The following is a 16,425-nucleotide window of genomic DNA, read 5'->3' as shown; positions in this document are numbered from 1 at the left end:
CATTGGCAGGTATCTAAACTTTAACAACCACCAACAGTTTCTATTATGCTGCTCTTCAACCATTCCAGCTTCCTGACCTTTACTTTAATGGGCATCCCTGGCTTAGAGTCACAGCACTTGTGGCTATCTCTTCCTTTCTCCTCCATGTTTTTGGCTATCCTCATTGGCAATGGTACTATCCTCTTCCTGGTGGCCACAGAACCAACACTTCACACACCAATGTACTTGCTCCTGGCCCTGCTGATGGTAGCTGACCTCATATCTACGCTGGCTCTGTTGCCCAAGCTACTCTGCCTCTTCTGGTTCAATGATCGGGACATAGCTTCCAATGCCTGTTTCACCCAGATGTTTTTCATCCATGGAGCATCCGTGGTACGATCAGCCCTACTTGTTGCGATGGCCTTTGACCGCTTCGTGGCTGTGTGTGAGCCATTATACTACAACACAATTCTGAGCCATTGCTTAGTTGGGCGCCTGGGACTCATGGCCCTAGCCAAAGGTGTGATTCTGGTCCTGCCCATGCCTCTTCTACTCAAAAGGTTGACTTTCTGCCACATGGTCATTCCTCACACCTACTGTGACCACATGGCTGTGGTAAAAATGGCCTGTGACCACACCAGACCTAATCGTATCTATGGGCTCTTTGTGATTCTGCTCGTGGTGGGACTTGATTTGCTGCTTATTGGTTTTTCTTATGGTTTCATCCTGCAGGCTGTGGTACGCCTCAAGTCTCGAGACGCCACCTTCAAAGCTCTCAACACCTGTTCAGCCCACCTGTTTGTCATCATTGTCACGTATGTGCCTGCACTCTTTTCCTCCCTCACCCACCGCATTGGTCTTAGTATCCCACCTCAAGCCCACATTCTCCTTGCCAACCTCTACCTTCTTCTACCTTCAATGCTCAATCCCATCATCTATGGTATAAAAATGAAGGAAATACAAGGCAAGGTGGCCAGATGCCTGTGCAGAGAACCTGCATAAACTGTGGGTCCACACAATAAGCAGTGGAGATAACTGACGTTGCCTTTGCCAATCTTCCCATTGAAGGTGAGAGCATGCAGAAAGAATCCATGCCTAACACTGACTTTCCACTACCATCATGATCACCATGTCAGAGTTTAGAAAAAAAACTAATAAAGTACTGACTATCCTATTGTCATCAAAATATAATCTCAATGACAGAGAAGACAGAGCATTGGATAAGCAGATTATACATTGGATAATAAATACCATAAGAAAAGTTTAGGGTAATAACTAAGGTTGCGGTAGCTCTGTGCTAGGAGAGGAATGAATGGAAAACTGCTATCTTTGTTCTTCACATTTTATTAGGTCCAGGAAATACCATCTGTTGAGGTGGCTCTGTGCTAGTTATTCTAGATATTTTTATATATATCAGCCTATGGAATCATTTCAACTTTAACTCAAATTACATAAGAATATCCACTTTGCAAGTAGTTACAAAAGCTCATTTTTTTTAACTTTACCATAGTCACATAGGTAGTAATTGGTTAAGCCTGAATTCAAATCATAATTTTTCTGATCATATAATCTCTTTCCATTCTATTATGGCCATGTTGCCTCCCTAAAGACAACCAAGAATAAAGAAGTTGTACAGAAGACTAGTAGAAGATTTAGCAGAAATGGTTCTAATCATAAAAACATGGCAACTATTGTGTGCCTACCTCATTTTTAATACCAATGATTAATTAAAGATGCCTTTGGGTTGAGGTATAAATAGTTACCACTATTTGGAGAACTGAAAATATCTTCCTTTTCTAGTTGTTCTGTTTTTAATGCTCCACCTCACTCCCATCTAATCTCCACTCTTCTAAGACACATGTTATGCCTCTAAGAGTTGGCTTTGATAGAATGCATTGCCCAGTCTTTATTGAAATCTACCTTCTTATTTGGTTTGCCCAAGAGAGCTATGTCAGTCTGGGTCCTCAAAGAAGGAGATGTTAAGAAAAGATTAAACATAAGAATTTTACTATTAGAAATAGTAGTGTGAAAGAAACTAGGGAGAGAGTCAGGGTAGGCTAGGAAAATCATCACACTATAATCCAAATTTGACCCTGAGTGAAGGAGGGGAGAGAAGGTTGGGTGGAAGTTAACTAAAATTCTTACAGCAAAGTAACTGGGGAATCTTTCAGCTAAAATCAGCATATTTTTTTTAACCTCTCAGGAGTAGCTCTGCCCCTAGTATCTCTAGGGCCATTCTCATTCATTGGCTGGAAGTAGCCTCTGCTAGGCATGACCTGGGCAAGCAGTAGGAGACCTCAGGCAATTACAATTATTCTCCCTCTAGTACAAATTCTGTGAGCTACCTTCTGGCTGCCATAATCTACCCTTTGTACAGTACACATTTATTTCTCTACATGGGTTCAGGAAATAATTTCTTATTTTTTTATGAATTTTTTATTTATTTTTTGTTACAGATATTTTACCTTTTTACCCCATTGGCACCCCCCACCCCACCCCACCTCCGCCCCATCCCCGGCTTAGTTGTCCATGTCCATTGGTCATGCATACATGCATATAAGTTCTGTGGTTTATCTCTTCCCATCCCCCCACCCCCGCACCCCCTCTTCTGAGGGATGTCAGTCTGTGCCCTACTTCCATGTTTCTGGGTCTACTGTATTCCTCAGACTGTTATGTTCATTATATTCCGTATATAAGTGAGATCATGTGGTATTTGTCTTTTTCTGCTTGGCTTCTTTCACTTAGGATAATACTTTCCAGGTCCCTCCATGTCATCTCAAAGGATAAGAGATCTTTCTTTATTACCGCTGCATAGTACTCCATTGTGTATATGTACCACTGCTTTTTTATCCATTCGTCTACTGATGGACACTTGGGCTGTTTCCAGATCTTAGCTATTGTAAATAGTGCTGCTATGAACATGGGGGTACATATATTCTTCCTGATTGGTGTTTCAGGCTTCTTAGGGTATATTCCCAGCAGTGGGAAGGAAATAATTTCTATATAATTTTTTTAAAACAATTTTTTTCTTTCTTTTTTTGGTGCATGCCCCTAGCGGGAACCGAACCCAGGACTCTGGTCCACAGGCCGAACTCCAACCGCTGACCCAAACTGGCCAGGGCTCTATATGATTCTTAAAGACATTTTCCCCTGAGGAAAAATTTAGGAGAAAGGAGTTAGTGGGATAAACTCTAGCCACTGCCTGTGCAGTTGATCTCAGGGCTGCACTTAATATTCATCTTTGTCCTGCTCCACTCTCCACTCTAAATTTCCCTGCATTCACTATCACCAAGGCAGGTGTTATGGCTTATCTGGTTGTATAAACCCAAACTTCATTCCTGAAATGTCTAACCACTTGATAGTCATATTCTTCTCAGTTTGGAATTACTCTACAGGTTCATTTATAATGGGGCAAAAGAGTACCAGTTGGGTACCCAAGTCAATCATCTAGTTTTACACGATTCATTTCTATTGATATTGTATAAAAGCATCCCTCCTCCTCCTGTTGTTTAGGGTTAAAATGAAAGAAAATCCAACCTCCAAAATTATACTGGCAAGAAACAGGCTGATAAACTAAAGTACAAACACATGCTGCAACTCATGAAAACATAAGAATGACTAAGAAGGTATAACCATGAGCCCAGAAGGTAGAACCAACAGCCCACAGAGTGGAGCCAGGAGCCATGAAGGAATATTTCTAGGATGTAAAACCTAATTCAAAGAACTCCAGTTAGTTTACCTGCTCAATTTGCGGTAATTCATTACAGAGCAATAGAAAACTAATATGTGTGTTCAGTCCTATTCCCAAGAAAGTAAATTAATTCTTGCACATCTACCCTTATATTCTCACACCTCTGATCAAGCACACTCAAAATTCAATTCCAGAGATTGTCTCTCTCTCCCACCAATACAAATCAGCTAGGTCTATTAATAATTTAGGATTATGGTCTTTTTCTTCTTATATGAGTTCTAGAATGTACCTAGCAGTGTTAATGCAGTGATTTAGCTCAAGGTATCAGCCTCATATTCAGGAGAGAAAGAGGAAAAGGAGGAGGAGGTATGCCATGAGATGGGGATAGCCATTGTCATTGGGGGCAGAGGCATCTGCAGCATCTTTTAGCACCTTTTAGAAATAGTTTTGAACTTTAAAGGGATCTCTGCCTGTTCAGAAGGTCCAAAGGAGATGACTGAGTCAATTCAATAATGCTCATCTGGATGATAATCTTCTGTTCAAGTTTTCAAGTTCTCATATTTTCTCTACCAAGAACACACAACAGACCTGCCTTAGCTGAATGTTAAAACATCCTTGGAGCCCAGCCAGTGTGGTTGAGTGGATTGAGGATTGTCTCATGAACCAGGAGGTCTCTCATTCAATTCCCAGTCATGGCAAATGCTTGGCTTGCAGGCTCAACCCCCCTTATCAATGTTTTTATCTCTCTCTCTCCCTCTTCCTTCTTCTCTCTCTCTGGAAAAAATATCAATAAAAATATATTTAAAAACAAAAACAAAAGCTAAAAAAACAAACAAAAAAATCATCGGAGCCCCGAGACTCTGACAATTGGGTCTCCAGCCTGTCATTCAATTATATCTGCCCTTCTACTATAATTGATGAAGGTCTCTTTATATAGTACCACCCTGAGGCTCTCTGGTTCTCCCTTTTAGCTATTAAATGATTGTTAGTGACTCTATTTAACATCTTTCTATGAGGCATAAAATCAAGTTCCCAGGAACCAGTCCATCCCTATCTTTGTAGGCACTGCTCCTACAAATGCCTGCCTAATTGCACTTCACACAAAACTTCCCACCACTGGTAAATATTTAGCATTAAACCGTTATCTCTTTCCAGATACTATCCTGCCTCAATCAGAAGAACATTCTCTGCCTACCAGGCAGAAAATGAGGTAGTCCCAATTTCCTGTCTTACCACTTGTACCCCTCTCAGTGTCAACTTGTATTAGTTTGGGTCCTTTGCAAAGGGAATTTAACATGTGAGAATGTTATTTGAAGAAATATCTGTGTGAAAGAAAATAAAGAAGGCAATCAGTATAGATTGAGATAGAAGTCAGACCACAGTACAAGTCTAATGACATGTTAAAACGAGAGAAAAGGCTGAGCGGAAGTATCTTACATTGCCATGCAAAGACAAAATCAGTTCACCAAGGAGCCTACAAATATGTCCCATGTCTCCCAGGAAGGGGTCTTCTTTAGCATCCTTGCCACACTCAGGCATTGGCTGGGAGAATTCAATGGGAGACATCACTTTGATGCAAATGCAATGATGGATTTCCAATTGCAGTATTTAGGTCCTTCAGTCAACTGGCTCCCTATAGTAGGAGGTCTGAAAGGCACATTCATATGGTCATTATAGGACAGTAATAGAATTTAGAGGGCAATAAAAAATGAAATTCCAAGTACAATTTTCCAACTCTCATTCTCTCTCTCTCTCTCTCTCTCTCTCTCTCTGCCTCCTCTTGGGTTCCTCTGAGGCAGGAGTCAGTCAGAAAACTTTCTGCAAAGTTTCAGATAGTAAATACTTCTGGCTTTGGCTTTGTGGATAAAATGGTCTTTGGTCTTTGTCACAACTAGTCAACACTACCACTGTGGTGCATAGATGTGTGGCTGTGTTCCAGTAAAATTGCATTTACCAAAACAATAGTTCAAATTTGGCCCATGGGCCATAGTTTTCCAACCCCTACTCTAAGGCCAGAGCATTTTTAAACTAAAAATAAATCCCATGTCTACCAATACAGGATTGATATACTAAGAAACAGTTTAAAAAGGAGAGGATGAATCTGTATGTATGTAGTAACATGGGTTGTAGTCAATATTAGTTAAACAATAAACTGCAAAATAAAACATGGTTTTATTTTGTAGTAATAATACTTGTAAAATTTGTTCACATAAGGAATAGATCTGAACACATGTCCAGAATTTTAGAATGTGACCTTATTTGGAAATAAGGTCTTTCCAGATGTAATGGAGTTTGTTTTTTTCTATTTTTTGTATTGAATTTAATGGGGTGACAATGGTTAATACATTATATAGGTTTCAGGTATATAATCCTATAATGCATCATCTGTATATTATATTGTGTGTTCACCACCCTTAGCCAAGTCTCCTTTGTTTTTTAAAATTTTATTTTTATTGTTGAAAGTATTACAGATGTCCCCCTTCCCCCCCCCCACATTGATCCGCTCTACCCTATCCCCCCAATGCCTTCACCACCCTATAGTCTGTATCCATTGGTTGTGAATATATGCATATAAGTTAATCTCTTCCCACTCCCCTTCCCTCTGAGATTCATAAGTCTGTCCCGTGCTTTCACATCTCTGGATCTATTTTATTCATCAGTTAATTTTGTTCATTAGATTCCACATATAAGTGAGATCAAGTGATACTTGTCTTTCTCTGACTGGCTTATTTCACTTAGCATAATACTATGCAGCTGTGAAAAAGAAGTACTTCTTACCCTTTGAGATAGCATGGATGGACCTGGAGGGTATCAAGTCTCCTTTCATTACCATTGATCTCCCTTTACCTTCTTCTACCTTCCCCATTCCCTTTTCTTCTTGTAATCACCATACTGTTGTTTGTGTCTATGGGTTTCCCCACCCCCTTTCTTAATTTTTGAATTAAGATAAGGTTATACTGAATTGGGGTGGTACCTAATCTGGTACCTGGGATCTTTATAAGAAGAGGAAAATTTGTACAGCAAGAATGATGTGAAGAGACACACAGGGAAAATGCCACATAATGACAGACAAGTTGAAGTATTGTGTCTTCAGGCCAAGGAATACCAAGAATTGCCAGCAACTATCAGAAGCCAGGAGAGAGGCAAAGAAAGTCCCCCCCAACCCCAAAACTTTCAGAGGGAGCATGGCCCTGCTGACAACTTGACTTTGGACTTCTAGCCTCCATAACTGTGAGAGAAAAAAATTGCTTTATACATAGACTGTGATAATTTATTACATTAGACCCCCAAAACTAATACAGTGTCAACTATTACCAGTCGATAGCTGATTAGATAGAATGTTTATATTATACACTTTTACTTTAATGTTTACATTTCATGTAGTGTATTTTGATGATCAGGCAAAAAGAACCACAATTAAAAAGTAGAAAGAGAATATATATCCTTTCCTATAATAATCCCATATCTGCATTTTTACATTTCAATAATACTTGCCATATGCAGGGAAAAAAAGGTCAATATAACAAGATGCTCATATGACCTTTATAAATAATAAAAACCTGGAACAATCATCTGTCCATTAATAGGTGACAGCTGAAATAAATTTAACAAACATACAGAGAAACACTAAGGAGTTAAGCAAAATAATAAAATAGGTCTGTTTGTGCTCATATGGGACAGTTGCTAAGAGATGTTATTAAATAAATTAACAAAATAAAAAATTAAATGGGGGGACAAAAAATTAAATGGGGGGAAAGGGAGACATCTGTAATACTTTCAACAATAAAGATTAAAAAAAATAAAAAAATATAGTAATGTGTTCTTATTTATATAATTAATAAACTATAATTTAATTTTACCCAGAGAAGTTATTTCTTGTTTAATTTTTACTGTATACCTTTGTCCATAAAAGACATGTATAAACATTTATCTTATCTTAAGATTGAATTTTCCTTGAGTTTGGTAAATATTTGTTAAAAATTAAAATATCCTACTACAAGATTTATAGTGATCCCCAAGTTGTAGCTTGGTACTCTAGACAATCCTTGTACACCACTTCAGAATCCCCTTGGTCACACATTCAGCCACTGTTACAGTGACCAATTCCATGCAGGGGCAACAAGACAGGTCATGTCTACTACCCAGAGCTTCTTGCCATGGGGCTGCTCTGACTGCACAGCATAGGACACCCCCAGCAACCAGCTCTGCTGTCATGCATACACAACCCGAAAGCATGGGGTAGTCAACACTTTTGAGCAGTCAGTAGGACTCCATTGAGTATAATCCTTTCATCCCCCGAGAAAGGCAATTGTGAAATATTTCATAAGGTTTCTCAGATGGTCCTGGCAGAGTTGGGCACAATCTCCACTAGCAGTGTAAAACTGGATTAAATGTCTTGTTGGTTTTGCCTGCTTCCCAGTTTCACTCTGCCTGTTTTGCTCTCCCACTCCTTGTAACTACATTTCTAAATAAACTGCCAATAAGCACGTTTTTGTCTTGGGTCCTTTATTTGGGGGAACCCAGGTTTTGAGTTTCCAGTGCTGAAAAATCTTTTGCCCCAATACCTTAGACTCTAGTGGTCAGAGGTGTCACCTCCCTTATCATTTATTAGAAGACATTTATATTATTAGTATTATGTAATTATTAATAATTTATTTGGGAGCTTGGGACCATTTCAAATTCTCCATAGATAATGGAGATAATGAAAGTAAAGTGGACCCTGTTTTAATGCAACTTTAAAATACCTCACGGACAAGGACAGGTAATTAATCTGACCAAAATATGAAACATAGGAACAATTGTTCCTAGCTTTGGCATGGCTAGGAACAACTTTACAGACATGGAAATGAAAACACTGAATATTAATGTTACTTGTCACATTTCCAGCAAACCCACAGGAGAGGAGTCAAGCTCATCCCACAGTAGAAACCATCAACCACAGATTAATAACACTTTTAGAGAAGGACAAAAAAAAGAAAGTCCAAGCCAGAAAGGACAGGCGCAGTTAGGTTTTCTTCTTGTGTTTTCACTGATTTTCTTTAGTTCACTCAATTTTGCCAGAATCAATTGCTCCTTCCAGCGCTCTGGCACAATTCCAATAATATGGATTGTTTTTTAAGTGTAAATAAATCATTTTTAAAAAACTGTCTCACCATAGACAAAAGGAAAATAAAATAAGTGTGAAAGGCATTTTTAAAAAACTGTCTCACCATAGACAAAAGGAAAATAAAAGTGAAAGGTGGATAATATTTTATAGCATGTGGACTTTGCTTCTGTACCCCACTCCCATTTAAATCAGATGAAAAAAGAAATATTCTAAGATCTCAGCAAAGAGTAAATTTGTACAACCACAGCTCATCAAGCTAACATTGCCTCAGGGCCTTTCAGAATCTGAAATTTATTTGTCAATTAAATGATTAATCATAAAACATTTTGCTGAGTGAATTTTGTTGTTGTTGTTATATGATTGTGGTGGGTCAAGTATGTTCTATTGGTATTCCTTTTAGATAGGCAGTACTGTGTTCCTCAAACATTGCTGCTCCTACAATGTTTTTTCTGGTCCTCGATTTATAGAGAAGGTGCTTCCAATACAATCCTGAGTTTTTTCTTTCCCTGAAGGCTGTGCCCCTTATTTCAGCCTCTGAAATATCCCAGCTTTCTCAGCTCTCGTTATTGAATTGTTCAGTATACTTGAGCCTTTCTTTTTATTTATCATATCAGGTACCACATTCTGGAGAAATTTTATTTATTTACTGTACTTTAAATAGTTTAAGCCTGTTTAAAATAGTGGTTATGTGGCCTTAAGTGTAGGTATTTTTTTCACTAAATTCTACCTTCATACATTAGTTCTACAATATGATGAATAACCCTAGAATTTTTCTGTTTTCAAACTTCATGCATCTTAAAATATTGGCCACTATATCTCTAATCAGTGTCAAGAAGTGATAAACAATATCATCTGAATTTAATGAAGTCCCATATCAGGGCACAGGATCTGAGTTCCACAAGCTGTTCCAAATAATTACTCATGCCTTCTTTCTGAGCTCCCAGAGAAATTGCCTTGCAGAGGTCTGTAGCCAAAGATTTCCAGTACAAAACTGAATTTTATGACTATAACCACTAACAGAACAGTCTCAGAGTTTTCTCTGTGGGAAATTCTTACCAGACACAGGAATTAGTTGAGATAAACAGGACAGTTGACTCTAAGAGTTTTTACACGTGTGAAATTAGGTAAAATACATATCAACCTTATAAGCTTGAGAGCTTCCCATTTTTATTTTTATTTTGAAATTTCTCTGGGAATTGGAGATTATGTTTCTTGTCCATATTCTCTAGTTCACAGAGAAGCAACAAGTCATGTAGCCCAGATGTAACGCTCCAGTAGCAGGGATAATAAATGAATGAGTCTAATATACTTTGGTACTTTCCATGTTCCTTCTCAGTTCCCACAAATAATCTTCACTTCCCACCTCCCCTTAAACACACAAATACAAATGCATACTCACACCAACACACGACCGGACTTGCCTTCTCAAAGTGGTGGGCAAGTTCTTGTTTGTTCTTACGTTCCCTCCATAAGAAAACATTTTACCGGTGTTACATGTGTTCGGTGTGTGTTGTTTAAGGTGCTTTTACATATATTATCACATCTAATTTTCCCAACTACCATATCAGGTATGGAGAACAGGTGTCATTATTTTCATTTCATTTGGGATAATTGCCTTGCTTTGAATTTAGTGAGAGCGAGTAGGTTTCCTGTGTCTCAGTATCATATCCAAAGGATTCAGGCAGTTAACCTGCCAATATGACAATTTATACCATTAGCCAATTCTCCTAGGAATTGCATCTACATAACCTGTTTTTCTCATACCTACCTCGGCTGGATGATCAGCCAGGTTTCTGACCATGGGCAATGGTTATGGACACCTTCCTCCAGCACATGCGTTTGGCCACTTTTTCCCGAAACTCCTTTGTTTTCACTCCATAAATAATAGGATTGAGCATTGGAGGTACAAGGAAGTAGAGGTTGCCAAGGATGGTGTGGACATGGGGTGGAATCCTCCGACCAAAGCGGTGAGTGAGAAACGAGAAAAGAGAAGGAGTGTAAGAGATAAGCATGACACAGATGTGGGTGGTGCAGGTGTTGACTGCTTTGTGGTGGGCTTCCCTAGAAGAGAGCCGCATGACAGCCCGGATGATTAGCACATAAGATGAAGCAATTGCTGAGATGTCCAGCCCAGCAACCAACAAGGCCACCACGAGACCATATATCCTGTTGACTGTGGTGTCCACACACACCATCTTTACTACAGCCATGTGCTCACAGTAGGTGGTGGGGATGACACGATTGGCATGAAAGGGCACCTGCTGGAGGAGGATGGGCATGGGCAGAATGAACAGGATGGCTCTCACTAAACTCACTAGGCCAATGAGCCCAATGCGACTATTGGGCAAGATGGTGGCATAGCGCAGGGGCTCACAGATGGCCACATAGCGGTCAAAGGCCATGGTCATTAGAATAGCAGACTGCAAGGCAGAGATGGAGTGGATGAAGAACAGCTGGACCAGGCAGCCCTCATAGCTAATCCTGCTCAGGCCAAACCAGAAGATGCAGAGCACCTTGGGAACGGTGGTTGTGGACATGCCCAGGTCCGTGAGGGCCAGCATGCAGAGGAGCAGGAACATAGGCTTGTGCAGGGAGCGCTCTGTGGAGATGGTGAAGAGGATAGTGCAGTTCCCGAGGATGGTGAGGAAGTACATAGAAGAAAAGGGGATAGATATCCATCTGTGTTTGTCCTCCATCCCAGGAATGCCTTGGAGAATGAAGAAAGAAGGATGGCTCCAGGAAGCATTGCAAGTAGTCATGGTGGAACCCTGGTGAATTACCTGAGAGAAACAATGAAGAAACAGCACCAGCAAGAGTTCAAATAAAAAAATTAAGATTTTCAAAGAGAAAAACAAGAGTTGGACTATTAACATACATAAAAATTATTCTGAGATTGTGATAGCATTATACTGCAGTATTATAGTAGTAAAATGTGATATCACAACATTAATATCTAAGAGAATGCATTTTGATAATGTTTTATTAAGGACAAAGTAATTCATTAATCATTAACAAAGTAAACATTACATATATAATGTATATTAGTGAATGAATGTGTATCGTTTTAAAGAATTTAACTTGAAGTATGTGAAACAAAAATAGATAAAATTACAAAGAGAAATTGACAAAACATTACATATGCCTCTTAGCAGCCAAAGATCTAAAAGGTCAACAAGAATTTTGATAAAATAAGATAACTTAAAAGTTTATAATAGAATTGTTCATTCACACATTAAAAAAAAATACACATTTGGAGAAGAGATGGGACTTGTGAAGACCTTCTTAATGTGAACTGTGCACTGAAGCCTGAAATGAGGCAGGTATTGGGGTTTTGAGCTCCTGAACTTCAGACAATAGGCTACCAAACTGTGAATACAAAGCCCACCCCCCACCTAGAACTACTTACCTGAATGTGAGGTAATGTGAGAGAGGAAAGCTGGTGTTAGACACCTTCAAAAGCGTGTGTGTAGGTGTGTCCACATGTATATAGGTATGTCTTAGAAAATATTCACGTGGCTCTTGGGGAGCACACTCACGGCCCTGCATCTCCGCTCTCTTCAGTTTTGGGCACCTACAATCCACGGTGTGTCCTTTAAGTGACCTAAGTAAGGGCCCCCAAGGGTGCCCAGAATGAGCTCTTTGCTACTCCCTCCTTCCCCAAACATACACACAAGGCACCACTACAATTATGTGTAATATTGGCCCTGGATGTGCCCTGTGCTCCCAGGAGGTAAGGCTGGTTGACTTTAGGGATCCTAGGTATGTTCAAGACTTCGCCAGTCCTGGAAGCACCTGGGGAGAGAGAGGGGGGAAGTTACACCTGGGTATGAACCTTCTCCAGGGTCGGGCAGTTTGGGGATTCCAGAGGCCCTCAGTCCCAAGTGAGAACCAGGAATGGATTAACTCCACGGAAGAAGTAATTGTGTCCATGAAGGCATTAGAGGCAGAGTCCCTATTGTTCTTACAGCCTCAAGGTCCATCTATCTATCCCTAGCTGCTTTCTGATTTTCAGGCTCTGACCTTTACCCCAGGCAAATGGCATTGCCCCTGACATTTCCCGGGCCACTTTTCTTCAATTCATATCCTACCCCCACCCTGAGCCTCTCATCCCCCAGAATCTCCTCAACTTCTGTGGCCAGATGTTGATATATGTGTGTGTGTGTGTGTGTGTGTGTGTGTGTGTGTGTGTGTATATATATATATATATAAATGGTTAGTTCAAAGGAGTAAAGTCATTAAAGTTTGTCGAAGAGTATTTTTCTAAGTTTATTCAAAATGTATAAGACAGAATAACACGGTAACAAAATCATGCAAACACTGAACAGAAGCAGGACTCAGAGAGCCAGATTCTAAATCCTGATGTAGTACATGTTCCGCCTACACAGGCCCTGTAGGGACTTTGTTCAGAGTTAGGTGTCAGTAAGAGGAAACTGGTGGCAGAGGAAAGTAATTGGCAGAATAACTGGTCTGGGACAATCAATACATCAACAGAAAGGACCATAAAGAGGCGTGCACAGATGAACCTGCTTATGGACACACACACAGCTCCCTCCTGCAAAAATAATAACACGCACTGAGTCTTGGCCATAGTCATCTTTTGTCTCTGTCTCAAGATGGTTTTGAAGGGTGATAATGACAAGTGGCAACCAAAAATATACTCTCAATGTATGGACAGGTTGTAATCTTTGCCTCAGCTTATGGAAAGAGGGCCTAGAATTAAGACAGATCAGACAATAATAATTACCTTACTGTAAGAGAAATAAATTAAAGTTTCTTAACATAAACACTTTTGTCTTCGCTCCAATAATACCTTTTACTCCTTGTTGCTGCTAATGCCATATTCTATTGTAATTATCTTACTTCTCTTCCTTGACTGTGAGTTTTCTGATTGGGTACTGTGCCTTAATCACCTATGAAAATCAATGCCTAATATACCTGGTATATAGTTGTTCCTTAATGCATAGTTTTGAATGAAAGCTCAACTACAAAAATAAATAAATAAACAATGTTTCTAAAGTTCTTGGGAAAGGCTTATATTCTTCAGATTGTAGATTACGGATTTCCATGGACTGCACAGAGGTAGGAATGGGGAGTTACTACGTAATGCTTACAGAGTTGTTATTGGTGGTGATGAAAGTTTTGTAAATAGTCATGATGTTTGCCCAATATAATGAGTTGACATGCCAATTTATGTTATACATATTTTACAATAGTATAATAAAGAAAATTGTCTGTTAAAATGACCCTTATTCTTAAGATATCTCATTACAAGCTAAGTCAACTCTATGTGGGCTGAATCTCAGACCTTAGAAAAAGAAAGGGATATGAATCCTGAAGTTGAAAAGTGAAGTGAATTCCTTAGAATGTAGAGAGTTCTTAGTAATAACATATGATGAAGTGTTGACTCTGATGAATATTAATGAATTGTGTAAGGGGGTAGACTGGTTATTAGCTTTTATTTATTTTAAGGTATCCAGAAACAAACAAGCAAACATAAAGAACAAAAACAAAACAAGACAAAAAACCCCAGCTCTTGGAAAAGGTAACCTGATTCTCCTCGGATGCCCTAAAAATCAACATCAGGAAATGCTGTGTTTGGGAAATTCTTATATACCCAAAAGGCTGTTAACTAAATGTGGTAAACAAAAGGTCAGACTGAGTTTACAATGAACCAAAAATAATTTACATGTGAAATGATCACTCTTAGAATATTAGGAAAAATGCAAAGGTAATCTGTCATGAGGTGACTAGTTAGAAAGGATCATCTTTGAAGTCATTCTTTTAGAGTCGTACTATGATTTTCCCATTGATTCGTGTGTTTACAGACTTCTCACAATAAGACACCCAGCTGTCATCTTCATCTATTTTTTTTCTGTTTGTTAATCTTTACCCGAGGTTATATATACACACACATTGATTTTAGATAGAGTGGAAGAGAGGGAGGGAGGGAGGGAGGGAGGGAGGGAGGGAGGGAGGGAAGGAGGGAGAGAGAAAGAGAAACATTGATGTGAGAGAGACACATAGACTGGTTGCCTCCTGCATGACCCTAACCAGGGTCGGGAACAGAACCACATCTGAGTTATGTGCCCTTGACTGGAACCAAACCCAAGACTCTTTGGTCCAAGGGCTGAGGCTCTAACCACAGAGCAAAACTTGCCAGGGCATCTTTATCTATTTTTAAACCTAAACCCAGATCTAGAGAGTCATGGAATCTCACAACCATCTCTAGTCTAGAGCTGATGGTCTTCCTGTAAATACACTTGCTATAAGAAAGTGCTAGTACTCAATCAATCAATAAATATATGTGTGTGTACGTATGTATTCTCAATTTCTTGAAGCTATAATAGTTCTTTTGTGACTACTTTTCCTCTACTTCTAGCACATGAGAGTTTTGTACATTGAGAGAATATTTTTGGCTCTTACTTTCAAATGTACTGCATTGTCTTCTGACCTTTTCCTAAGAAGATTCAAAGCCCATAGCCTCATTTGAAAAAAACAAAAACAAAAACAAACAAACTTAAAAAAAAGGCCTTCTGTTGATTGGGCAGGTATAAATGAGTTTTTTTAAATACCTCAAAAACTCTCAGATACAGACTGGCTTTGATTAGCAGAAACAACAACCTCTAGTCCGAGGAAAAGAGGTGTTGGAGAAGGTAAGAGATTAATTATAACTTCTTCCATTGGTCTTTGTGGTATGGAGAGAATATGGTTACCTCCTCCACATAAAAAAAGCTAAATATTCTCAGGCAAATCTGTTTGGTGTTAATGCCATAGACCAGGGGGTTGAGAACAGGAGACATAAGGAGATAGAGATTTGCAAGTACGATATGGACACGAGAAGGTACCTGGTGGTCAAAGTGGTAGGTGAAAAAAGAAAAAAAGGCGGGGAAATACAATACAAGAATCATGCAAATGTGGGCTCCACAAGTGCTAATTGCTCGGAACTGGACATTCTTCTAAGGCAGCCACAACACAGTCTGCAGGATTAGGCCATATGAGGTGGCACAGAGGATCACATCCATGCCAGTGACTGAAAGTGCCACAGCGAGACCATAAATGGTGTTGGGCTTGATGCTGGCACAGGCCAGCTTGGCAATACTCATGTACTCACATTAGATGTGGGGGATGATATGAGGTCCACAGAAGGGTAAGCATTCAATGAGGATGACAAAGGGGAAAACAAAGAGAAGGTCATAAACCACACATGCCAGACCAATCTTCCCAATCACCGTGGCGTTGAAGATGGATGTATAATGGAGTAGATGGCAGGTAACCACATAGCGGTCAAAAGTCATAGCCAGCAGAACAACTGATTCTGTGGCGAAGATAGTGTGAACAAAAAACATCTGGGTGAGGCAGCCATAGTAGGAAATTATGTGGGACCTAAGCCAGAAGATTGTTAGCATTTTAGGCAATGTGGTCGAACAGAGTACCAGGTCAGACACAGGAACAGGTACATTGGCTCATGTAGAGTTCTGTCTGTCATGATGATGTACAGGATGGCACTATTGCCAACCAGAGCAAGGATATACATGGAGCAGAAGGGGATGGCAGCCCAAACATGCTGGTCTTGCATTCCAGAGATTCCAAGTAGAACAAAGGAGGAAGGATGGAAGGCACTGTCTTTGGGAACCAATGCAGAGACCAT

At 39.7% G+C, this 16,425-nt stretch overlaps 2 protein-coding genes and 1 pseudogene across 2 annotated transcripts; 1 reads left to right on the top strand and 2 right to left on the bottom strand.

The window, feature by feature from the left end:
* The first annotated feature begins 45 nt into the window (after positions 1–45).
* Positions 46–981, top strand: LOC118628590 (putative olfactory receptor 52P1). The gene has a single exon (XM_036259564.1). It carries the CDS (start codon positions 46–48, stop codon positions 979–981), a length of 936 nt encoding a protein of 311 aa, XP_036115457.1.
* Positions 982–10,558: 9,577 nt separating this feature from the next.
* On the bottom strand, positions 10,559–11,536 carry LOC118628589 (putative olfactory receptor 52P1). The gene has a single exon (XM_036259563.1). It carries the CDS (start codon positions 11,534–11,536, stop codon positions 10,559–10,561), a length of 978 nt encoding a protein of 325 aa, XP_036115456.1.
* A 3,906-nt stretch (positions 11,537–15,442) lies between these two features.
* On the bottom strand, positions 15,443–16,425 carry LOC118628588 (annotated as a pseudogene).

The sequence above is a fragment of the Molossus molossus genome, unplaced genomic scaffold (genome assembly GCF_014108415.1).
Source record: "Molossus molossus isolate mMolMol1 unplaced genomic scaffold, mMolMol1.p scaffold_m16_p_13, whole genome shotgun sequence".
Taxonomy (NCBI): domain Eukaryota; kingdom Metazoa; phylum Chordata; class Mammalia; order Chiroptera; family Molossidae; genus Molossus; species Molossus molossus.
Note: the sequence above shows the minus strand (reverse complement) of the source record. Positions and strands in the feature narration are given on the sequence as shown.

Coding starts and splice junctions, on each gene's coding strand:
- LOC118628589 (XM_036259563.1), bottom strand. CDS start 11,536: ATGACTACTTGCAATGCTTCCTGGAGCCATCCTTCTTTCTTCATTCTC.
- LOC118628590 (XM_036259564.1), top strand. CDS start 46: ATGCTGCTCTTCAACCATTCCAGCTTCCTGACCTTTACTTTAATGGGC.